The sequence below is a fragment of the Patagioenas fasciata genome, chromosome 4 (genome assembly GCF_037038585.1).
Source record: "Patagioenas fasciata isolate bPatFas1 chromosome 4, bPatFas1.hap1, whole genome shotgun sequence".
In the NCBI taxonomy this organism is placed as follows: Eukaryota; Metazoa; Chordata; class Aves; order Columbiformes; family Columbidae; genus Patagioenas; species Patagioenas fasciata.
In genome coordinates, this window is record NC_092523.1 from 20,064,098 (window position 1) to 20,089,361 (window position 25,264).

The 25,264-nt window shown below is 43.6% G+C and overlaps 1 protein-coding gene across 1 annotated transcript; it reads right to left on the reverse strand.

Annotated features, from left to right (window-relative positions):
- Nucleotides 1-4,921: 4,921 nt before the first annotated feature.
- Nucleotides 4,922-25,264, reverse strand: LGI2 (leucine rich repeat LGI family member 2). The gene is made up of 8 exons (XM_065836462.2): nt 25,022-25,264; nt 24,862-24,933; nt 21,961-22,032; nt 18,625-18,696; nt 18,000-18,071; nt 16,735-16,904; nt 11,544-11,708; nt 4,922-8,968 (listed from the first exon to the last, which is right to left on the reverse strand). The coding sequence occupies exons 1-8, from the start codon at nt 25,237-25,239 to the stop codon at nt 8,151-8,153; spliced, it is 1,659 nt and encodes a 552-aa protein (XP_065692534.2). The 5' UTR covers nt 25,240-25,264; the 3' UTR covers nt 4,922-8,150.

The following is a 25,264-nucleotide window of genomic DNA, read 5'->3' on the forward strand; positions in this document are numbered from 1 at the left end:
TCTTCCTCCAAACTGATAGGCCTGCAGTTTTCTCCCCAGAGCTAATGGTACAAAGCAGAGTCAGAAAATGCTGTCAGCAGGAACCCAGAGAAGCTGGGGATCCAAGGAGATCCCTGGGCTACAGAAGTTACAAACAAAGAGTAGGCAGGTGCTATTAACCAGAATTGCGGATTTAACTTCTGTTTCCCCTTTCTAGCTTGTTTTCAGAAGCATCCCGAGTAACTCTGCACCATCCTGGCCTCATTGGTACTTTGCCTTCTGTAAAACTCTGGCAAAATCATTTACCACACTGGCTATACCAGAAGAGAAAGAAATGGAAGAAAGCAAGTAATCAACATGCAGAGAGCAGTGCTGCTCCCTCTTTCCATATGCCAGTCCAGACCCTGCACTGACCCCACCAGCAGTGGGTCATGAGAACTTTCTTGACCCCCTGGCCTTCACTCACAGGACTACAATGGAGAATGAATTGTCAGGGCGCACCTGCAGCTGGAGGATGAGTCACCCCCAAGGGGCTGCTGAGTCAGAAGAAATGAAACGGGCGCTGAAGCTGGCAGATGAGCATTCTTGTACAATCCAGTGCTAATGTCCAAGCAGGAAATAGAAATGAACTTTGGAATTAAAGTCAACAATTGCAAATGAATAAAAATGGGAGCAATGCTACCAGAAGCTCTTCATTCTGGTGATGTCACGGTTCCCAAATGCCCTTCAGAAATGCAAATTGCCTACAATGTAATAAAAAGGGCATTTTCTAGAGTGTGCAGAGCTTGCATAGTTTAATTAAGCATAAACTAGGGTGACTCTGGAAAGGAAAATGATGTGGATTGCATTCTTTGAGTGACCTTGGAAAGGCACTTGGATACTTTCTCTACATAGCAATTAAGTAAACTCACACTTCATATGCTGTCACTCCTATTCCTTTCCTTCATTTAGAAACATTTTTTGTTCTCCCTGATTCCCTGATCTTACATTGATTTATCTCTGTGCTTAGAAAATGTGATTCATTTCCCTCAAGGTAACTAAACATTTGTCTACAGCCTCACCATGTCTAGTTTTCTAATCTCTACTTCAATATTACTTATATTAAACTTCTGGTACCTGCTTTCCTTGCTTTCCACCAAACTCCATCTAGGCTACCTCACTGACGTGGCAAATCTGGAATAATGTGATGCCTGTAGAAATTTCTCATCCAGTCTTCCCAAGACCAACCTAGTAGCTGCCTATGGTGGAGTGACTACATCAGTGGACAAGAGCTACACATGTCATCTCTCTGGACTTCTGCAAGACTTTTGACACAGTCTCTCACAACCTCCTTCTCTCTAAATTGGACAGATATGGATTTGATGTATGGACTGTTTGGTGGATGAGGAATTGTTTGCATGGTCATATCCAGAGGGTAGTGGTCAACAGCTCAATGTCCAGATGGAGATCACTGCCAGGTGGTGTCCCTCAGGGGTCCATATTGGGATTGGTACTACTTAATATCTTCATCAATGACATAGACAGTTGGACACTGGTACCCTCAGCAAGTTCGCAGATAACACTAAGCTGAGTGTTGCAGTTGACATGCCTAAGAGACGGGATGCCATGCAGAGGGACCTGGACAAGCTCGAGAAGCGGGCCCCTGTGAAAGTCATGAGGTTCAACAAGGCCAAGTGCAAGGTCCTGCACCTGGATTGGGGCAACCCCCAGTGTCAATACAGGCTGGGGAATGAAGAGCTTGAGAGCAGCCCTGCTGAGAAGGACTTGGGGGTACTGGTGGAAAAAAGATGGACATAAGCCAGCTATGTGCATTTGTAGCCCAGAAAACCAATCACATCCAGGCCTGCATAAAAAAAAGCGTGGCCAGCAGGTTGAGGAAGATGATTCTGCCCCTCTTCTCCACCCCGGTGAGACCCCACCTGGAATACTGCATCCAGCTCTGGGGCCTCCAACATCAGAAGGACATCGACCTGTTGGAACACATCCAGAGGAGGGCTGGAGCACCTCTCCTATGAGGAAGGGCTGAGAGAGTCAGGTGTGTTTAGCCTGGAGAAGCAAAGGCTCCAGGAAGACTTTATTGAAGCCTTTCAGTACTTAAAGGGGGATTATAAGAAAGATGAAAACAGTCCTGTTGTGACAGGACAAGAGGTAATGGTTTTAGATTACAAGAGGGCAGATTTAGACCAGATATAAGGAAGAAATTTTTTATTATGAGGGTGGTGAAACGCTGGAACAGGTTTCCCAGAGAGTTGGTAGATGCCCCATCCCTGGAAACATTTCAGGTCAAGTTTGGTGGAGCTCTGAGCAACCTGCTCTAGTTGAAGATGTCCCTGCTCATTGCAGGGGGGTTGGACTAGATGAGCTTTAAAGGTCCCTTCCAACCCAAACTATTCTACGATTAGAGGAAGAACCATATAATCTCTCTCAACCCAACGCACGGACTGTAAAAAATGTATCTCCCTTGCCTACCAGTCAAAGTGCATCGCGCCCCTTTGTGAATCATTCCAGGGTGGCACTGTGCAACTCCAGATGCTTCCCTTCAACATTTTCCTTACTGTCCTGGTTTTGTTAAAAAACAAGTTTCTCTTTTAGTGAATTTTGCCTGTCAGCTAAAGCCTTCATATTAGCTGCATTTTCCTGGAGAACCAGACACATGTTTTGGTAAACATAGCAATGGAATGCAAACTTATTGATAAGCACGGATGGACATCTCACGAGAGGGGCAACGAGAAACTGATGACCAACTGTGTATAACATTCCATTCATGTAAATACTTCATATAAAAGTGGGAGATCACGAGGATCTCATCCCTTTTTCCTTCCCTTCTGCTTATGGCCAACATTAGGAGAGGACGTTGCTGGTCGTCCCTGTGAACGGAGGCCTAGTGAGAGACTGAATCCAGCTCCGGTTGGCTACAGAGTCTAATCCAGGACTTTGGGTGCTGGCTCTGCAGTTGCTGAGACTTTCAAGATTGGTTTTGTATATTTTGTATTATTTTCTCTATTCTTATTAGTAGCATTAGTAAAACATCTTTAATTTTTCCAACTCTCTTCTCTCTGTCCTTCTTTCCCTCCCGATCGCCTGTCCTGAGTGGGAAGGGGGGAGAGGGAGGGGCAAAAGGGGGAAGTGGGGGGGAGAGGAGGTTAACAATACATCTGCCAGGGTTTGATTGTCACCCCGCAATCTTAACCCTCGACACTTACCCAGAGCCATGATGTAAGGTTCAGTTTGACTTTGATTTTGCTGTGCGTGGCTTTGTGAGGAATCACGTCCAACTTGCAATGTATGCAGCTGCCCACGACGTATGTGGATGGCTCCAAACCATCCACTCAGACCTAAAGATAACAGCGTTTGCCTAGTGCTTCATAACATCCAGCGATTTTCCTCCCATTCAAGATTTTGCAAAACACTTCTGCAAATCATCACACAGCTCTGCAGCAAGAACGGCAACAGCTTATGGGCAAAGTGGTACTAGGGGGTGGATTAAGTTTTTGTAGCTATAATTTGAAATGCTTCCACAGTATCAGTCTCTTAATTTTGTGCAGGATCTAACATTATGTGGCCAGCTGGTTTTGTCAGATTTTGAAGGTGAGCTTTGACACCCATTAGATCATCTAGTCTGCAGTTTCTCAAAAAGGATGCTGGACTGTATGGGGATACAAGAGGAGTTAAGGACCTGCTTTCCAGATACCAGGAAATAAAAGAACAGCATTAGCAGCTTGGCTCCATTTCTTGTGGGTTTGGGTGTGAAAAAATGCCTCAGCAATTCCTGGCTGTGAGCACTGCTGCCAAGGAGCGGTGGTAGCAGCTCAGGTCTGTAGACCAGGAGTGAATGGGATTTAGAGGGGGTGAGTGGGACTCCTCCAGCTGTTTCTTACACATCTGCCTTCAGCTTGACTTATCAAAAAGACCCTGCTCTGGCTCCCCCTTGAAATTTGCAGAGGAGTGACCCTCTCTGTATTGCTTGTGGGGAATGCTTTTCTTTTGGCATCTGGCTGTTACTTTCAAGGAGGAACAGAAACTTTCCAAGGAAGATTTTAAGAAGTTGGTAACGGGTGGAAAAAAAGTGTTCACTGAGCAAGGACAGAGAAACTGGGGGAGAGCAGGTGGGGAAATGGTGCTGATGTGAAGCTGATGTTTGAGCTATGATGGAGTTTCAGTGAACCACATCACAAGGGCTGCTGACTCATAAAAAAGTGGAATGCCCAAAAGGAAAGCAATGATCTCAGAACAATTGCATCCCATTATGGTATGTCAGACATGTCTCTGATTGTACAAGCCTATAATTAGTTACAGGAATTGTGCTGTTTCTGAAGAAAGGAAACAAAAAGAATTATTTCCTGTGTTAGTGACTAGCAGGATCAGTGGATAATGCTCAAGGATTCCTTTAAAGAAAATGTATTAACTGATGATAGATTTCTATTTATTCTTGCATTTTCAGAGTAAATCCCAATGATTCAGTAAAATTTAACAGCTCTTAAGAGATCCCATATTGAAGATCTGAAAATCTAGGGATTAATTTTAGGGCTTGGTTTCTATCCACTCTGCATGTAAGAAACCTGGTTAAGTATCTTACATTTTGAATTTTTTTTCGAAAAGGAAGATCTCTTGGTTTGGCAGTAAGAAAGAAAGGAAACAACCAGGTTTAATATGAACCTAAAATTGTAGTAACAGCTGCATTACATACTTGCTAACACTAGATGGGGTGTAAGGAAAGAGTGAAAGGGATGATGTTCCAGGGAACAGCAAAACCTTGGAGGTCCAAGCTACTCCAGGCACAGAAACTGAGTTCAACTAAGCAGAGCAGGGCTTCCTCCATGTTTTCAAAAGCCAAAACTGATGATAAATGGACAAGGACTCGTTTGCTCACGTTGCCCATCCCTGTAGCAGTGTGGATCTTCACAGCGTGGATATTTTAACATGCATGACACACCACTATTAGTCTCATTATCTACATTTTATTCAGATATTGAAAGAGTACATACATGTGTAAGTAGCATAGATTGCATCAGCTCCTCTTTACTAAAAAAAGCTCAATGTCTATACAGCCTTAAAATGCTCCCACTGTAGCTAGCACATTGTATTAAACCTATGCTTATATTATAAAGAACTACTGTTCTTTACATGGTTGTATGTCTTTCAGAATACATCAAAAATTACAAGGTGGCATGTTCTGTTATCCTTTCTCACTGTTCTGTTGGTCTAACAGTTGCAGTAAATTATGGATATGCATAGTTTATTTATTACTCAAAACAATTTTCGTTACAGAATGCAGGCTGTGGAGACAAAACTTGTTGCATTTGGGAAGGTACAAAGTACTTTTGATGCTTGGTGATTTCTGCTGTTATGGCTGTGTCCTATAGCTTCTCCTTGGGAGCAGAAAGAGTAGAAGAAGGCTCTTTCTGAGACACTGCCTGTTTAGCCCTGAGAAATGTACCATCATCTCTTTCCTTTATCGAGTGGTGCTTTTCTTCCCTCCCTCTTAGCTGCTTTGACCTCCCACGCACCAACTCAGCAGAACAGGCAGGTCAGCCGCCCCAAACCCCGAGACCACTGCGGCCAGGAGTTCTGCTGAGCTGGGCTTGCTGCCCAACACACACGGCTGCTCAGAAGCGGCAGCCTGCCCACAGCATTCATTTCTCTCACTTTCTTCTGGTCCCATGTGAATGAGCTAGACTCCTGTGGATCACTTTATCCTCTTTATTAAGCCTGTCTCTGCAGAGACCATTTTAATTTAATTCAACTTGATAGCCAAGTCTCAAAATCCCCTTGGCTCTTGAAAGAGTACCATCTCCTGGTATTAGATACATAAACCCTTTTCCCCATCCGCTTGCTTTCCTTCATGTAAAAAACGACAAGATCCAATTTCTCTAAACTTAGCTTTTAGCTCTGACTGATGCCTCTTGCTGAATGGATGGTACTCACAGTGAGCCCCAACAGAAAGTGCCGGCACTCTGAGAAATGCCCCTCCGTCGCAGAACATCTGGCTCTCTTTAAACGTGCACACTGGACAGAAATGCAATTAAAGAATGCCTTCCCACAACACAGTTTAAAGAAACATCGTTTGCCAACCATGCACACTTTAAAAAGTAAACTGGAACACGATAAGAAATTGCATTCCCTAGCAGACATATGATTCATCTCTTCATTTTGTCTGATTTGTTAGCTTCATCCTAGAAGAGGTATTGCTAAAACCTGCTGCAGAGGGTTGATTTGCATCTTCTGGTCTGACTGAACCAACATGACTGACACCACTTCAGCATTTGGAGGGCAAAGCACAATACTTCAGGTAGCTGAATGGGCTAAATTGCCAATGTGATTGATTAAAAATAAAACCAAGATGAGCACTTCTATAGGAAAAATATTTAACACATCACTTAAAAACACAGTAAAATTAGTTAGGTCTCTGAGAGTAATAATTTTATTTCATAGCAGCGAGGCAACAGTTGGGGAAGGCTGTGATATTCCAGGTCACTGGTAGGTTTTGACTCCTCATAGGAGTCCTTGTGCATAATCCTCTTCTGCAGCACTGTTCACAACTCAGACATTGGAAAGCCTGTGCAAACGTCTCAGTTTGTGACAACAGACCATGTTTCACATGTCCAGGGCAAAAACATGACACTCAGCACAGAGATGGTGAGATAGCCCTGAGTATGAAGGAACAAAGGACAGTTTCCTTTGCCCTGCCTACTTTACACAGAGCCTCCCTGTTATCCGAGGCAGCAGCAAGGCATGATAAAACAACCTAATATGCTAAGTACTATGAAAACATAAAGAAACATATTGTGTAAATTAACAAACAAGGCCTCTGATACACAGCTTTGTTGGGTAAGGCTGGTGGAGAGCCTTTCCAGGAAAAGTCCCTAGCTGTTATTCCAACAGAGGCTCTGCATGCCAGGACTGCCCTGATGACTGGATGCCTCAGTCTGTAGCCACCCAAAACAATAATGTAGTGTGGTCTGTTTAACCTTCAGTGGCCTGGTAACCTGGCAAAATCCTGGAGCTACCAAGAGGAAACCCTTCTTGGAGCCACGGTTAACTCTAGACTGAAACAGCTTCAGCTGCCTTGGTTTGAAAAGACTCAGTGATACCCAAGTCACATTTAGACTTCAGCCAGAAGGAGGATTCCTCGAATACAGCTTGTGGTGCCCAAAACCTGAATTTATTGCTTGTGAGCTGGTGCTGAAGGGAGAAAACTGGAGAATAAATCATCTCATTGTGTACAGACAGGCTACATCACAGAGAACATGAATGTGGACATGTGTTTCATGCTAAAGTTAAGCTGTGTCTTCTAGAATGAGAGATCACTACAGATTTACTTGTCACAACATCCCAAAATCTACTGGGATCATCAGGAAGAGCATGAATTAGGGCAACATGGGGTGGATTGCTGAAATACTGAATAAAACAGAAAGCGGCCAGAATTTGTAGTCGCTTCATTCATGGCAACAAGCAGACCTCTGGTATTATCTGTTTATGTTAACTTGTTAAGATCTCACAGTCTAGAAGTGACATACCCTTCTTTTCCTGGCTATCCTGTAACTGTGGGCTGGGCTATTTGTTACACACAATTTGTTGCTGAAATAGTGATCAATGGAAGAAAAATGGCAATAGATTTTGACTTTCCTTTTAATTTACTGTGAATTAAAATGATGCCCCAGTCTTACTATAAACCACAAAGAGAGATTTTTGAAGACAGACCTCAGGAAACAAAACTAAAGTGTATTCTGAAACATTACTGTTCACTTTTACAATTCATCAGCAGCCATGAAGAATTGGCTCTAATCTTAAAATCATCACTAACATGTTTGTGTAAGAGTCAAAGTCATTTCTATGTCTTGTTTGGCTTACTCTTCACTTTTTTTTATGAGATGTTCAATTCAAGGTAGTTTTCTGGGTAAAATTTAGATCATTCCTTTTGATGTCTAAATTAATCCTAATGCACTGCACCCTTCTCTGAATGACTGCAGATTGCAAAGTGTCTTTGAAAAAGGATAAAACAGACATGTCATGCAGTAACCAAGTAAATGCAATCCCCGATTAATATGCAAGTTTGAAAAGTTCAGAAAATGTCATCACACTCCATAGGTGCATCCTGTTTTTGGAAAGGTCTCTTTTTGTTTTGTTTGTGTATAAATGTCATTCTACATGAATTTCACTCCAGCAGCTTTTCATAAACTCAAGTCAATGACAATATGTTCAAATATTTGAGTGTTTCCTTTAAAACTAGAGGCAAAGAAAAAATCTCTTCGATCCGTTGACACAGCTGTGAAAGACCGCGGTGCTTGCACATAGATTTCTTTAAATAACCTGAAGATCTTCTTTTCATCATCCCACTGGTATATCTGGGAGAAGGTATAGTCACTTCCCAAGGCTAGGTAGTAATTGTTCTTGAAGGAGAAAGGCTGCAGCGTCATGGCTCCTCGGGATGGAAGAGCCTGTATCTCCACAAACTGTTTGCTGTTCCATTTCATAACTCTGGAGTCACCAATGAATCTCGTGAGCGTGATGTACAGGTTCTCTTGCATCCTGAAACTCTTCACAGCCAAGACATCTTCCATGTTAGGGATTTCACTGTGTGGGACAAACTTTTTGGAGACTTTGTTCCACTGGAGTATAATGGGAACCTGGGAACGGCTAGAGAGGATTAAATATGATTTCCCATCTATATCGAGAAACTCAGCGTCGGTGTCCCTGAACCACTCGTGAAGGGACTGATATGAGTAAAATCCTTTGTTATTCCACTTGTACACTGTTGACAAACCTGCTTTAGAGCTATCTGCTATGACAAAAAACATTTCACTATCTATCTCAAAAAGCTCTATATCATTTGGCTTGGAAATGCGAGATACTTCGATATCCTGGAATTTGACAAACTTCGTCCAGCTTTCGTCATACTTGTAAATGTGTGAGCCACCAAAGAGCTGTGCCACAACCACGAAGACTTGGTCACCAACAAGAATGGCTTTACATCCCACTATGGACTGACCTGTTGCCCAAAGAAAAAAAAATCACATCTATTAACACAGTACAAAGCACCCTTTAAACCACAGAAAGATTACCACATCACCCCCACCTTTTAAAAATTTGCACCATCTCATAATTTTCTCTTCTGCTACAGGCCATCAGAGCTTCTTTTCATGCTTTTTTCTCCCCAGTAACTGGAAAGATGACTTCAAATGCTGGAAATGTCACACCCTTCAAGGTGTGCAAGTATGATGCACCCTAAAATGTTCATTCTTTTTTATGTAGAATACTTTTTCTTTCTCTGTTTGTTCAAACACATGCCCCCTAATATCTGAAACAATTATTTAAGCCAAATTTTATTATTTTAAAATAACAAGAGTTGTTATCTCATGACTCAGCAGGAATCTGAAATTCTCTTATTCTTGGAATGTCTGTCATTACAGTTTCACTAGGAGAATGAAATATAGTCTACTTGTCTTGTTCCAAGAGGGCCAGAGTCAGCTTTTTGCAGCTGTAAATAGAAATACTGATGCATCTTGTGAATCTATCAACCGACAGCAGGATGAAAAAGATAAATCTAACTCTGTTGTTTATGTTAAGTATTCTTGAGGTTACATTAAACTAGAAATATTTAGGAATACTGCAGCTCCCAGATTAGATCACATTGGGCTAAAGTCCGTTTTGAGAATGTCAAGTCACTATACAAGAACCACATCAAAAAACTAACATCTAGACTATTTACAAAAGATTTAGTTGGAAGAAGATATGAATTCCTCCCTGAAGCAGACAGTTTAAGTAGTACCAGAACTGCACAGGTTCCCCCGTGCGTGCTTGGTCACAGTCACTACGGGAGACTCGGCCTGGCATCTCTGCTGGCCCCGACCCACAGCTGTGTCACAGCTGGCCTGGGATGACTCACCACCCTTCCAGTGTAGGAGGGGGGGATCCATCTCAAGTACCATAAGGCATCTGCAGCATAGACATGAATGCTCAAGCTGACCATCCAGCCTCTTTCTAGTCTAACTTAATCAAAAAGCACTCTAGAAAAGATTCCACCTGATCTGTACATGTCTCCTTTTGCAGAGGGCAGTGACACCTGTTCTCTGCATAGGCTGAGTGTAAAGGCATTCTTGATAACTAACACAGCTCCATAAGCCCATGTTGTAAAGGCCTAAATCCAGATACCCAAATGCCAAGCATACGGTTAGTAATGAAACTCCCCGTGGAGCACATAGCTGGCTCCGGAGCTCTACAAAACACTCTTTAGGCTCTTTACGTGCCGGTGTCCCCTGGAAAAAGTCTCTTGCTCACATGTCAGAGCTCAGAGCTCAAGCTCAGGCTTTCCAGGATCACAGGACAGTTACTTGAGAAAAGAGTCTGGGCACATACACTGGGTGTGGAGCTACAACACTCGCCTCAGCAGAAGTGTCTCCTAATCCTGCCATTCACAGGAAGCTGAAATACATCCAGAAGACAGCGGTCTTTGGGAATGACCCAAATTCTCAACTTCATTTCCAGAGCTTTTCGAAAGCTCTGCTACTTTTCTTTAGGCCATGGACTTCTCAATTTACATCCACTGGTACATATTCTACTAAAACACAATGAAACCTAAAAAAAGACATGATTTTTCATTTCCAAAATTTCCTAACAGAGACGTAACACCTTGTAAACTTTCATTAGTGACACACATAGCTGATCTGATGAGGTAGGTGCTCTCTGCCTTTGCAGACAACACCAAATGAGAATGCAGCATACTCTTTGTTTCCCAAAATGCAAGGTAGAAAATAATCTATCACACGTAAGAATGAACAGGAGGAAAGTATGCTCCATGGGTAAATTTAGCTCCTGAGGCTTCAGAACCAATAGCTTGAAGTAGCTGGGAAATGGGGCAGCATATAACAGCTCTAAAGACTCTGTTCCTGCTGTCATGGTGTGACCGAGCTCTGTACAATACCATGAGCGTTGGTCAGGGACAGAAAGGCTATTAGCATTAGGAAATCACTTGGCATCCACGTGGGCTTTGTGTTTGATAAGTAATCTGGCCATGATGCTAATTTAGCATCTTTGTTAATGGAAAGTATAGATGAAAGCTTTATGCACATCTCTTTAGCTAACAATCATGGTTTAAATAGTTCTATGTCATCTTCAGCTGTGAAACATGCTTTCCAGGCCAGCTCACCCTATATGCATCCTTCAGACCTATTTCCTTCTACATGCAATAGAGTATTTTTAAATTATTCAGGCACTTTGGCAAGAGGGAGGGCTCCTTTGACCTATACTTTAACTCACAGTGTGATTCAGGCAGGGGTGTCTAAGCTGGGCCACAGTGTGACATTCATAGCAAGTGTTTGTGCTTCAGCACAATTTACAAGATTAGGCAAAAAAGTCTAGGTCTTGTGTGACAGTGCGGTTAAACGTGCGTGTGTTAACAAGATGCATTACTCCATGAAATCATGGATGTCCCAACATTATAAACACTGATTGGCAAATTTCAGCAGATATTCAGGACAAAAACCATTAACTGGTCCCATCTATGAATCTCACCCTTGTGAAAAGCCAGTAGTTCATCAACAACTGGAATCCCAGTGTTCATATACCTGTGATATTGTCATAACTCCTGAAATTCATTTCAATGTGATCCCATTCCAACACCATGCAGTTCTCCATGCTGGGCTGTGCAATGGCTACGAACACGTCATTCTTTGAGTTGAATGTATCCACTGAAATTGACTGGTAGGGCAAAATCTGGTGAACAACAAAATCTAGAAACATACATTTACAACAATTAGGATACATCCTTGCTAGGAACATAGAGTAAGTGGCTACTGATTGTAACGATTAACACTGAAAAATGAGTGAAATACTCTGGATTTTGTATAATGCTAGCAGGGAAGTGTCCGTGCTCCTGTTAGGCACGTAGCAACAGGGGAAAGCTTCTGCTGCTTTAGGCTTCATAAACTGTCCCCTGAAAAGACAGTTGCCAAGGAGATCAGATAGGTAAATAGTGGTAGAAATCAGATTTTCCAGCTAGGCTGGCTGGTATCAATGAAATCAGGATGTCAAGAGAGAAGTCTCTTTCCCCACAGCTGGAAGTTGTTTTTCCATCAAGTGAAATGGCCTTGCTCGAATCACTTTCAAGCTGAGAGACAGAAACTTCCAGCTGAAGTCCAATAACTTCTTAAGTCATGCAAATTTAATCACTAGCAATTTGTGTTATGCTAAACCAGGCAGAAAGTGAAATGATAAGCTGAAGTCTGCCTGGGGATAATCCCATTTTGGCTAGACCATAGACAAAATGGTGTAATCAAAAACTTGGTTAACATAACGTTTTATGGGGCACTGTAAAGTAGTTTAGGGATAAAATACAACCAACCTGTGAATTACTATCCAGTGGAAAACTTATTCCAGATACTAAGACTGAGGAGCTGGAGCAACCTGTAAAGACTAAGAGTGTAACTCCAAAATTCAAGATTTCTTCTCAAAATCCAAGTACCTTTGTAGATTCAACTCTAAAATTCACCCTGGGCTAAGTCAGCAGTAATGACAGCACCAACCTGCGGCAAAGCAAGGAGACTTGGGTCTGAATGTGATACTTGGCCTGACAGCTGGGGAAGGTCAATATTGTCAGAAGAAGAAACCAGTGTAGCAGAGTTGACAAAGACAAGCCAGCACTTGGGTCTAGAACATGGCAGAAGGCCTGTGCTGAAGTTATATATGGATATAGATAAATAGAAAAGGAAATGCATTTTCCACTACGATGGAGTTTCTCTGGAGAATCATACACCACTCTGTTTCAAGCTCCATTTGCTACACGATTTCATCATGCACTCCTACGCTGGAAGGGCCTGAGCACCCAGGGATTTTGGTGAGATGGTAATTAAGTCCTCACTCGAGTCCCTCATTTTGGTGCATTATGAAATAATTGTTTTCGAATGAAGAAATCTCTCTCTCTGCATGCTTGAAAGCCTTGCCCTTGAGGAGTTACACTTCTGAAGAATAAAGATAGATGACTACCATTAAACAAACAGAGCAGATTCTACAGCTGCAAAAGAAATGACAGTCTCCATTCTTTGAGAGACTATTATAAATAGAGTTTGGGCTTGATTCATAAATGTTGGTAGGAAAACAAGAAAGTTATCTTCATTCTTACTGGGAAAATAAAAGAACCAGAGAAAACTGACATCAAAATATGCAGACATTAAGTCATAAATCACAAAAGGTAGCTGAAGATGGGGCAATAACAGATATTGCCAGAGAAAATCAAAATAGTTTTTAAATCTTGAGGAAAAATAACAAAAAAACCCACTAGCACTGAAAAAGACATCTCTTGAAATCTCAACAGTTGTGAAACACTTTGAGGGAATCTGTGAACTATATCAAACCAGTCTGTGTGTTAAAACCCACTGCTCATTCAGATACGATTCAGTGCTAACATAACTATTTTTACTTGTACCTGTCATTTGGCTCTTTATATCACTGGATGAGTAAAAATGGGTAACCAAATCAGTCATAATCAGTAAAAAGCAATAAACAATGCTTTTAGCACCAGTTGGAAATACCAGACTCTAATGTGGAACAGGGTTACACAGTAGAGAGATGCTGCCACATCAGGCTTGCCAAATATTTAGCTCTTGGGGGTTTAATTTAGTTTTACAGGCAGACCCACTTGCCTTGCTTTAATGCTAGAAAGAGCTTGTATGGTAAATACAGGGTTGGGGGGAGATGTTTCCCAACATTTTTCTCTTTAAGCTGGATCAGCCTGCACAGAAGAGGGAAAAGGATACGGCCCTCACTCTCCCTGCGCTGCTGGCCGCATGGGCTGTCACTCTCTCCCTCTTGCCCCTGTACAGTTTTGCTCTCCCTGGGTCAAAACATGTAGTTTTAACATTGCTTTCTGCTGGCTGAGGGCTGGCGTGGTCCCCCCATCCTCCAGCTACCCGCTACCCCTCTGCTCTCTTGGCTGTTGAACCGGCACAAGCTGTCAGGAATAAGGGACCCAACACTTCTGTTGTTGGGCCGATTTCCCTCCCACAGCCCCTGCTCTGGCTGACCCCAGCACACAGGAGCACAGATGCTTCCTTTGGCAGCAGCTCCTAAACTGCATCCTGCCACCAACTGGTTCTCTCTCCTCATGGCCCTTCTTCCCCATGGTGAGACTTCTACTCCAGGTGAAGCTACCCAGCACTTGGAGGTGCTGTCAGGGAGCATCAGCCATCCCTCCCACTGTCCCACCATGGGGGCATGGGTGACCTCCCGCAGAGCAGTGAATGTGGAGCAGGTGACTTAATTTGCAAACTACCTTCCTTCCAGCCACAGGGAAAGAGAGGACCACCTCCTGAAGACAGTCCCAGCTAGGTAAAGAAGGGGGAAAACAAGCTTCCAAAGGTCAGCGAGATGATTGCTGCTGGCAGGTCTGGGCAAGGCAGGTACCAGGCACACACACAGCCTGTTGCTAGTGACTGTGGGAGCGTGAGGCTCGTTTTCCAGTCTCCTGAAAGTAAGTACACATTCCTCTGCCCTGCTTACAGCCACAGCACAGCCCCCTCACACACTGTTGTGGGAGAAAGATGAGAAATGAAGTGAAACAGCTTAACCTGCTTCCGTGATTCAAGCTGTGAGGAATGGAAAAGTGAGATGCTATCACAAAACGAGTTAAAAGTGCAGATCACTGACACTGTGAATCACTTTTGCTGTGAATAAGCGATAGCAGCATTTTGTTCTCTGGCCTTTTTTTTTTTTTTCAATATGGCAGCACCTCTTTACATCTCTCCTCCTGTCACCATTCTATCAGTTGAGAGGGCACAATGAACTGATGGAGCCTCTGAGATGCACACTTTATCAAGCAAACTGCTTTGTTACCGCATCCTACATCCAGTCGTGCTCAACACAGAGTACCAGAGACCAGAAATGATGGAGAGTCTGATCATGCCTAGCAAAGGATGGAAATAAGGTACTAAAGACTAATGTGAGTTAAAGAGGTTTGCAGAGCACTGCCCATCAATGAATGGGAAAGGAGAATACAGCTACAGGGTATGCTGCTTTACTTTAAAATATGTGACTAATCAACCCTCATGGAATTAATATGGGCATATTTACACTCCCTTTGGATCTGGAGGAGGCAACTGTGGAGAAGGAAAAAGCAGCTGTGGCCCGACACAGCAGGCTGCCAAGGCCACTGCAGGGTCACAGCTCCAGCATGGCAGCCCGCAGTTCAGTACAGGGGACATGATGCTGTCTCAAGGGTGACATTCCTAAAGATTTGCATTTCTACTCTACTTTTCTCTGGTTTATTTCATATGGGTCATTTCTCCACGCAGCCTGTCCCTCTGGGACAGCCTTCCCTCACAGCAGCCAGCAAATGGCTGCTTTGAAAATGTCCTTTACTCTCTGAAGAGTATGTCACAGGTATTTGCTGTGCTGTGAGAGCACTTCTCTGGTGGCATCTGAACAAATACTAAGTTAGGCAATCCTTGCACCACACAACGCCTTAGCTCCCCAGCAAACTCTATGGCATGTCAAATTAGTTATGCTTGGTGTCATTCTGCTTAGACCGGACAAAAGGACTAACACTAAGGGTGAATTTTGCCTGCAGCAACTTTGTAGTTAGATTTGTAGGTGTGGAGAGATGACAGAGGGCAGGTAGGTCAGTACAGGTCTGAGGACGAGGTAGATAAAGCTTGTTCTCGGGCACTGTTAGTGCTGCACAATTGCTTAAAGCAGACTGGAATGAAGGGAAGACCACTTTTCTTTTGCACTTTTGCATCCTGGTGGATTTGCAGATGCAGGGATGTAACTTTGGTACTGTTCTAAGCTACATTGCTCTCCTGCTTTTGACAACCTTTTATGCAGCATATTATCCTGCTTTACCTCTGCTGCTCTTCTGAGATATTTTTGAATTCTGTGTTAATTGTCTTTACCTTTATATATTGCCCTTGGATTACCTTTCATACCTTGTCCTGAAACTTTATTTTACATTACTAGTAATTAACTTTTCTATTGCCTCAGTGATGACGGCTGACTTGATGACAGATGAGAAATCAAACGCCTCTGATATTACTGTATAGAAAAAAGACAGTGCTGACATCATATACATGAAAGATGAAAAACAATACTTGTAACTGATATTCTCACTTATATGATGTGATTACATTTAAAGATAGTTAACTGCAGCTGTTCGGTCATAAAACATAAGCATAACCACATGCAAGTTTCTCTTTACTTCCTTCAGCATGCTTTACATTACCTAAAATAAAAATCAAGATCCTAAACAAGACAGTAGTCTGAATACTATTGGACATTTCTCTCCAACTTAATGGAGTTCCATAAAGAACTGCTGGCAGTATTGCCACAATATTTGATGCTATTAAATCGTGGCCTATTGACTAAAGATAACAGATATAGCCACATTATTTGAACTTCTTTTCATTGCTTTCTGTGAAATACAGAGATTTTGGGAAGCTCATCTGCCATAACTGTATGGCTTTATTCCAGATAATAGAGAGCATTCTATGATGAAAATTAAGTCACAAAGTGAGTCATAATCAAGTCTTTTGGAATATGAAAAGTCACAGCTCTTTTCCCATTATCACTTAATCCAAATAAAAACTTGGTACTTACTTTGGCTTCAAAATGTAATTTTCCCATTTTATGCTTGTTCCAGTACTCAGAAATGCTTGCTATGTAACCCTTTCCTCCCCCCAGATCATGCTCACAGAAGCAAAAGGGCATAGTCTAAACTTCTGATATTTAACCATTTGTAGTGTGCTTAGAAATATACATTCTGAATACCTGTAGTGGTGCATTCATAATCAAAACTTGCCACATCATTTAACTTCTTATCCTGATATTCTGCTGGACCAATACACAGGACATCAGAAACAGTAGAATTTGTCATCTTTAACCACAAAAACAACCACTTGGCTTTGCAGTCACACTCAAATTTATTTCCCCTTAAATCTCTAAAAAACACACAGAAATAAACATATTTGAAAAGGTTGATAGCAATATGAATACTACAGAACTGTTATCACCTTGACATGCTGAATTTAAAAATATCTGAGTAGCCTTGAAATGTTTTTAAATGGAGAACAGGGTAGTTAAGTTTTATTTGGACTCTCTTACTATGGACTCTCCTTCACTGAGTGTTGTCCTTGGAAAAACTGTTTCAATCTAGGAAATACACCCACATATAATCTTACTAATAGAGCACTGTGATTCATGTATGAAGTCATTCACATTAAAAAGTTTTCATGGGATTAGGACTATAATGTAATAAATCCTAACACTGCGGTTGTCTGCTCAAACCTCCATAGCACCATTTACCACTGACATAGATAAATCCCATTCTTTCACTAAACTGCTCCAGTATTGCTGGCTGACAGAGCGGCCTTGCTGGTACCATTTCTCGGTTACGTTAAAATACAGATGTAAGGCTTGTATTTTAGAATCACTGCTGATGTGGAGTCAATTTAACCTCCCTCTATTAATGTACGTGCAATTTCAACACTGTACCTGTTCTTTGATCCCTCGGCAATTTTTGTGGTTTACAATTATACTTTATGCTATTTGTGAAAGCCAGACAAAAACCAGGAGAAGGTGACTAGCAGCTCAGTTATACAAGCAAACACTGATAGTAAGTCAGCAATGTGCTACAACTGCAGAAAACCAAGAAAAAAAAAAGCCTTTTTTTTTTTAAATGAATGCCTTCTCCTAAAATAATCTCAGGGAATATATGCAACAATAACAGGAAAAAATGTTCAGAGAAACTGTAGTTTTAAAATTCGTTGTCTCCCTTTCCGTAAAAAAAATGTACATAAAACATCGGAAAGAAGAACAATAATGAAAGCTATGTACAGTATCATGAGAAGCAACAGTGATTTGAGAAATAGTAGATATTTTAGAGGAGACTATCAAGTAAACAACTTTAAAATGAGAAACACTAGAACAACAAAATGCACATTTCTTTTCTGTGCAGATGTCAGATAGAGCACCACACAAAACCTGAACATAAAACCCAGAGGCAAGCAGTAAATAGAAAGATTCTTGTTACTTACAGTTCAATTAAAGAATCTAAATCACTGAAGACATCCCTTGGCAGAGCTTTGAGTTGGTTATTGGCCAAAGAACTAGAAAAGAAAGTATGATTGTTGTCTCTTGTCTGGCTGACTAAGTCTGTGTTCACTTCCATGCTGCTAACTACTGGCATCATTAGTAGTTAGGAGGAACAGGCATATATTAATTATTCTTAGTCAAAAATGACAATTTATTGAAACTCACATAAAAGTAAAATACGTAAAGCGTTTTTATTGCCCAAGTGCATATGTACCGCACAGAGCAACCACTGAGCATGCTGAAAAGAAACAGGGTGTTAATCCCGAGTGCGTGGTGTGAGGGTGGCACCAGTGCAGCACCTGTGTGACAGTGGCACCAGTGCAGCACCCGCGGTGACACCCGCACCCCAGCACCAGCTGCGAGTGTGTGCAGGCAGCCCAACACCCCACAGTGCCGCCCCAGCAGGACTTTTTTAAAGGCCATTTTTAATTTGTGGAAGGCACACTGTTGAAAGTGAGAGGAAGCTGATACACAGAGGGGAAGGGAGGTTTTCTATGTGGCAGGAAAACCCATAGGTCCCCCAGAAGGGTTTTATTCAAATGCAAATTACTCTACCAAGTAACTTACAGGTGAGTCAGGTCTCGAAGGCCACGAAATGCATTTCTTGAAATGGTTTCAATTTTGTTTCCTTCAATGAACCTAGGCAGAAAAAATAAATATTTTAAAATACTTTAATGAGCAGTATTATTAGCATCACCAGTGCTTTAACATATGGTCTCCACATTCAGCTGGTTCCTAGGCTACCTCTTCAGACCTAAGGGGGTGGAAGTCTCAGTGGAGCTGCTCACATTCCCTTTTCCCCTTTCCTCAGGTGGATCATGGGGAACAACGCAGGTATCGGACAGCACGAGAGAGAGTGTGCAACACAAATATCCAGCACAAAGAACAAAATGAACAAAGCAAAAAACATTATACCTCTGCTGGCTAATCCTCTCGAGGTGTGTTATGTGAGGGAATAGACTTGTGTGGGAGAGGCCTCTGAGATGGACTTTAGAAGCTCAAGTCCTACCTTCCTCTCACAAATCACCCACATTTTGAAACCCCGGGGCAGCGCAGCAGTGCCAGGGCTGCCCAGGCTGCAGACGGACGCTCGGACGGGGAGCTCCTGCGGCTGCACACACAGTGCCGCCGTCACAGCCACAGAGATGCAGCTACATACTGGTAGACATCTAGAGTCTGCACAAATGGCAAGACCGCTGCCTTGTTCTTCTCCTTGCTGCCACAGTTCAGCTCTCTCCAGCTGGGACACCAGCTCTGCAGCTTGTCCTGCTGCTCACAAGTCATGGCCCTGCACACTGGGGAAATAATGACGGGCACATATCGATTCCAGGAGCATGCTGCTCCTCCTGACTGCATGTCAGCATTTAAAGAAAGAGCTGATATTTGAGCATCTTGACCCCCAAGCACTTGAGGACACATCCCTAATTACACCATCAGTCCTGCAAAGCGATCACAGCCAGGTGGCCATCAAGATATTGCATGGTACAGCTGTACCTAGAGGAAGACAACTGCATGCTGACTTTATAAAAGGTTTTATGAGATAAAAGTGTCTCCCTTCCTCCTACGCATCCTTGTTTGCCTTCCAGGGAATGAAAGGAAAAATGCTATGAGCCAATGTCTCTTTGAGAGAGAGTCATGACGGGGATGCTGGAGGTGAGAAGAGCTCTTGGTTCTACAGTTTAGGCATAGCCAAAATCCTTCCTGAAGTGACCATGACCCTGACTGCAGGCAAAGGATACAGATGAGAAACTGTTGTGTCTACAAGGAAGATGTCAGAAGAGGGTCAGCCATACCATGTTACAAGGCTGCCTGAGGACATTAATTCAATCTGCAGAGTCAAGAGCCAAACTGACTCCTGACACCCGCACTGGCACCTGGCACCACCACACAGCGCCAGCGCACTAGTCTGTGTGAATAAACACGGCTTCATTGCACACACTGCAGCGGGACAGTGCAAATATGGGCTGGGACTCAGAAAGTTGCTGGATTTCTGAATCAGCAAACCTGGCCTTGAAGGGGTGCTACCCTGGGAACACCACTCTGATCGCCAGCAAAGCTCCTGTCTGCATCAGACCTGTCTTATCCAGACTCTGCACACAGAGCCATTTAGTTTAAGGGCCCATTGAATGCCACCATCAGTGCTGCAAGCACAGCAGGACACAGCTGGAGATATATATATACTATATCTGTATATACTACATACTACTATACTATATACTGTATCTGCTGTAGGTGCTCCCCAGCTGCTCTTCATCCAGAGACTTTGCTTTGTGCACAAAGAAACTCGTCATTCTTGTTTCTCAGTGAGGTTTTCTAATTCTCCACAAGGTCTGATGATTAGTGACTGTGAACCTGTAACAGTGTTAGTACCTGCATGGCCAAAAAAAACCCTAAAGAGAGGCCCAAACAGCTCCCAAACAGCAGAGATGTGATTTGCTGGAAAAAGGACAAGTTCTGTGGACTTGTCAGGGTGGGCGACCACAACCATTAACCAAGATGACTTGTCCGACTGCAGCTAAAGAAAACTGAAACTACAAGGCTTTGCCAGTCTTCACTCTGCTCCTTGGTTTGCCGCTGGCAACCAGGGACAGGGTGTCCCCTTTGACCAGATGAGGAAGAACAGGATGTTTTTCTTTCAGAGAAGACTCTGGCTGCAGTAACCAGTGCAACTGCTACAACAGCATGTCCCGTGGGACGTGCTCCATGTCAGACACATTAGCAGTCAAAAGCAAGTCATTAATGAAACAACATACAAATGTTTTGCTTCCTTTTTGCAAACATTCTGCAAACTACTTTTTTCCTGTAGACACACATAAAAGAGAATGATTAGAGAACTCGCCATCGTGGAAAAATCCAGATGTAGACAAATTGTGGATTTCAGCATACACCACTTACCATTATCCTCTATTTCTTGATCTGAAAATTCCATTGTTGGCTGCTCTGCACGTATCAGACTACTAGTTCTGAATATGCCTCTCCTTAATACCTACTTGCCTGCAAGCCTTTAGCAGGAATCAGTTTTATGAGCATTGTTCTTCCTTTAGAAAAAGACAGAAACGTCTTCCACAGCTACGCTTCAGCACAGGAAGGTGGGTGGAAAGATGAATTTTTTTGCAGGTCATATTCAGAGTTTGAAATGTACCAACTCATGTCCAGTAACACAGAGAAATAAATGGCTGTCCTTAGCAGTATGAAGTGAGGACAACCTGGTACCAGGGCTAATATTGTTTTTTTTTAAAGAAAAAAAAGTGACCTAAAAAAAAAAGATGGGGAAAGAAATGAAAGTAATGTAAAAATCAATGAAGAAGTGAACTAAGTAAAGGAAAGTTAAATACATTTAAGTAATAATATACATAATTACAACAATATATATTCTATAAAATATATATTTATATTTTCATATATTTATTTGTAATATAAAGATACATGCCACTGGCATATCAGAAAAAAGGCGAAGTTGGAGAGGAAAGTTTGGGGGAATAGGACCAGTTTGGCAATCAGGGCTGTTCTGGGCAGTATATGGATACTCTGCACCTCCTCCCCAGGCTGCCAGCAGGCCAGGAGAGGCTTCCCCACCTCCTTCTGAGGTTCAAACCTCCTTGACAGTGACAGCACTGTTCTGGAAAACCAGGACAAGCTCCTGCTCAGCAGGGCCTCTTCAGTGTACTGTAATTGCGCAGAACCACCCCATGCTCACAGCATGTTTTAAAAATCCACTGCAACCTCTGAGAAATGGTGAGCCACCACAAAGGACATTTGCGCAGGAATGGAACATAAAACCTTCATCTCCCCTGCTCCTGAGAATCACAGTAAAGACTAAGACTCCGCAGCAGGAGTCTTGGCAACTTATCAAAACATCTTGATTTATAAAGGACAAGGGAAGACATAAAATACCAAACTTACAGGTATTCTAGATGGAAGAGACCAGCGAAGGCATCATCTCGGATAACAGTGAAGGAGTTGGAGTTCAGCAAGCTGAAAATGGAGAGCAGTCATTAGGAAAGCACATTAAAATTTGACACAGTGGATTATGCCCGTTGTGTTTATTGCCCATGACCAAACTCATCTTACTGACTCAAGCCCATACTGCCCTACCAATGCAACACACATATAATACTGTGGAATGGTCTATTAAAAAAAAAAATCAAAGGCATAATGTGATGCTAGTTAATGTCCACTACTTCCCAGGAAAAATGTGCACTGTGCCATTCACCTTGATCAAATGCAACCTGGCCCTTGAGTCTCTGGTCCCCTGAGCAGAACAAGTCATCCTTAGAGGGTAGGTCTGCTGAGTGTGGACCCCAGTTGCCCACCACCCCTTCACCCACACTGAAAATTTTCAAGAGACCATCTCAGTGTCAGTCCTGAGCTCCCAGAAAGAAGGGGAGCCTTGCATGAATGTCAGGGACAAAACATGAGAGCTGCGCCAGAGTGGCTGACACCTGAGCCAGGACAAGGCGGTCACGGAGAAGGATGCTAAGGAGAGGCTTTGCCAGCCAAGTTCTTTCTTTGCTGTCTCAGCACAATGATATCCAGTGTTGATGTTCAAAGGCACAGAGAGAAATCTCTAGCAAAACTTCTAATTCAGTCTGAAGAACAAATGCTATTCAGAAGAAATCATTTTTGCTAAATCTCAGAATTTTCTGGTATGAGTGAAAATGCCTGCACTAATCACTTTATTAGAGTAACTTATTAATCCTCTTTTTGCATGGTTTTAGGCATTTTTATAAAATTAATTTAGAAGACTAATGAACATGAAATGCAAACCTTCCCTATGATCCTTGGTTATTATGCTAATACTAGACAAATGCCTTAAATTATCTCAAAGAAATCTGACAAGGATTCAGACCGCCATCAAAAAGAAACCCTTGCATTACTGCTTTACCATTACTGCCACAGAAGACACAGTGTTGAGGTACCCAAGTGCTCAATTATGCATTTATCCTTTGGTCATTTGATCATTCTTCTTTCTCATGTTTGAAGGGAAAAGTCACAAATTACACTAACTGACATCATTAGTCAGGGCCCAAGGTGGCGGTGGTGGTGCTGACAAACCCCTCTTACTCCCACATCTGATCTACCACATAAAGTGACACGGGGAACTTCTGACTTTCTCAACAACTGACCTCTGCCCCACCACCCCACACACCCCAGCATCTCCTCCTGGAAACCTAATACAGCAAAGGAAAAAGCATAGCCTTCATCCACTCTTCCGCCCTTCCCAGTACCACTATACAGAACAAGCCAGATTGCCCCCATCGCTAATTTTCATAAAATCATAGAATCATTTCAGCTGGAAGAGACCCTCAGGATCATCAAGTCCAACCATAACGTAACCAACTCTAGCACTAAACCATGTCCCTAAGAACCTCATCTAAATGCCTTTTAAACGCCTTCAGGGATCATTACTCCACCACTTCCCTGGGCAGCCTGTTCCAACACCTGAAACTCTTTCCGCTAAGAATTTTTTTCCTAATATCCAATCTAAATCTCCCCTGGCGCAACTTGAGTTTCTCTCAACCCACCCTTGGACTCATCCCCTTCCTTCCCAGCTGGTAGGAGTCTGCTGTCTGCCCCAACTCACAGGTGGCCAAAGTCCCTGTCCTCTGCCCAGGGCTCTGTGCTAGGCCTCAAGTCCCACAAAAACTTGGGTTTGGAACTGGTGTCACGCTAGAGAGGATGAAGACCTGCCCCCCTTGCTTTGCTCACTTCTCTCCACCATTTTTCATGGGGTACTGCTCCCCCTCAAACAGCAAGACAGGCCTTTGAGTCAAGCAAGGTGAGGGTGCCCAAGGAGACAGGGCCACCACCCTACTAGATGCCTTTAGGGACTCTCTCTTGCTAAGAACTGATTTTAATGTCTAGCTCTGTGGCAAGCATTTAGCCTGGATTGTTGATGTGCCTCACATCTTTTTGCTGATTTTTAATTTGCAACTTGCCTTTGCTTTGGGGTAACCTGGTCCATACAGGGGGAGATGTGGAGAGCCTGCTTTGTACCAGGTGTTGCAGGCAGCTGCACGGGGCTAGGCAGGGCATGGGCAGCAGCATTGCTTTGAGCAGGCTACCAGAGAAACAAGTACCCCGGCTCCCCAGGGGGGCTGTACTGCACCCCGTATCTCTGTGTTTTCTCTGCTACTGTCTCCCAGGACAGCTAAACTAAAGCAAGTTTGGGTAAGATACAGGAGCTGCAGGCACACACCTGGCTGCAATGTGAGCGCAACCAAGCGACTTGTCCGAGGTCAGGCAGGAGGGAGGGGAGCAGCATGCTGGACGCTGGATCGCTGCCTCCCAGAACACAGGACCACCAGCTCAGAAGGCATCTGAAAGGCCACCCTTCAGGTTGGATACCGAAGCAGAGAGTCATGCTGCAGACAGCACCAGTGCTTCATGCACAGAGGTCTTCCTCTTAAGGTGTGTCCCAGCAGCCTCTACTCACCCCCCACTGTGTCCCAAAGCCAGCATGAGAGTCCCAGGCACAAAGTGAGCAGGAGTGAGAACTACCACACAACTCCAGGGGAAAACTCTGCCCTAAACTTATTAAAGCTAAAACTTAAAAAAAAAAAAAAAAAGTACCTTAGGGTCTCAGAAAACATTTTGTCTTCCTTCAGCCACTACATATATGTTTTATGAAGTAGTTTATGAGCAGAAAATGCATCCCTCTGTTACAAAACAGCAGCTACATCGGGGTCTGCACAAGCTGGGGATCTACACGCTCTCTCCCTTTCTACAAGGGCACCCGCACTCTATTTAGGAAGAACGGGCCAAGTGCTAATCGGCCGCTGTCATTTTTCGTGCCGTACTTACAGCAGCTGCAGGGACGGCAGGTGGGAAAACATCCTGTCCTTGACTTCGGAGAAGGTCCCGTTAACCAGGCTCCTGGAACAAAAAAATAAAAGAGAAGCCACCCGTCAAGCGGGACCGCCCCGCATCCCCCCGCCATCTCTCCCCCTGCTGCTGCACTCACAAGGAGCCCAGGCCGGCGGGCAGGCTGCGGGGTGGCCCCGCCGCCCCCACGCACAGCGCCGACTCCCGCCAGCAGCTGCAGGGCGGCGCGCAGCGCGGCGGCCTCCGCGGCAGCGCGGCTGCGGGCAGGAGCGGCAGCAGCAGCAGCAGCGGCAGCAGCAGCGGCAGCGCGGCGGGGGCGGCGGAGCACAGAGCCCGCAGCCGCAGCGGGGCCGCCATACCGCCGCTGCCCGCCGGCCGGCGG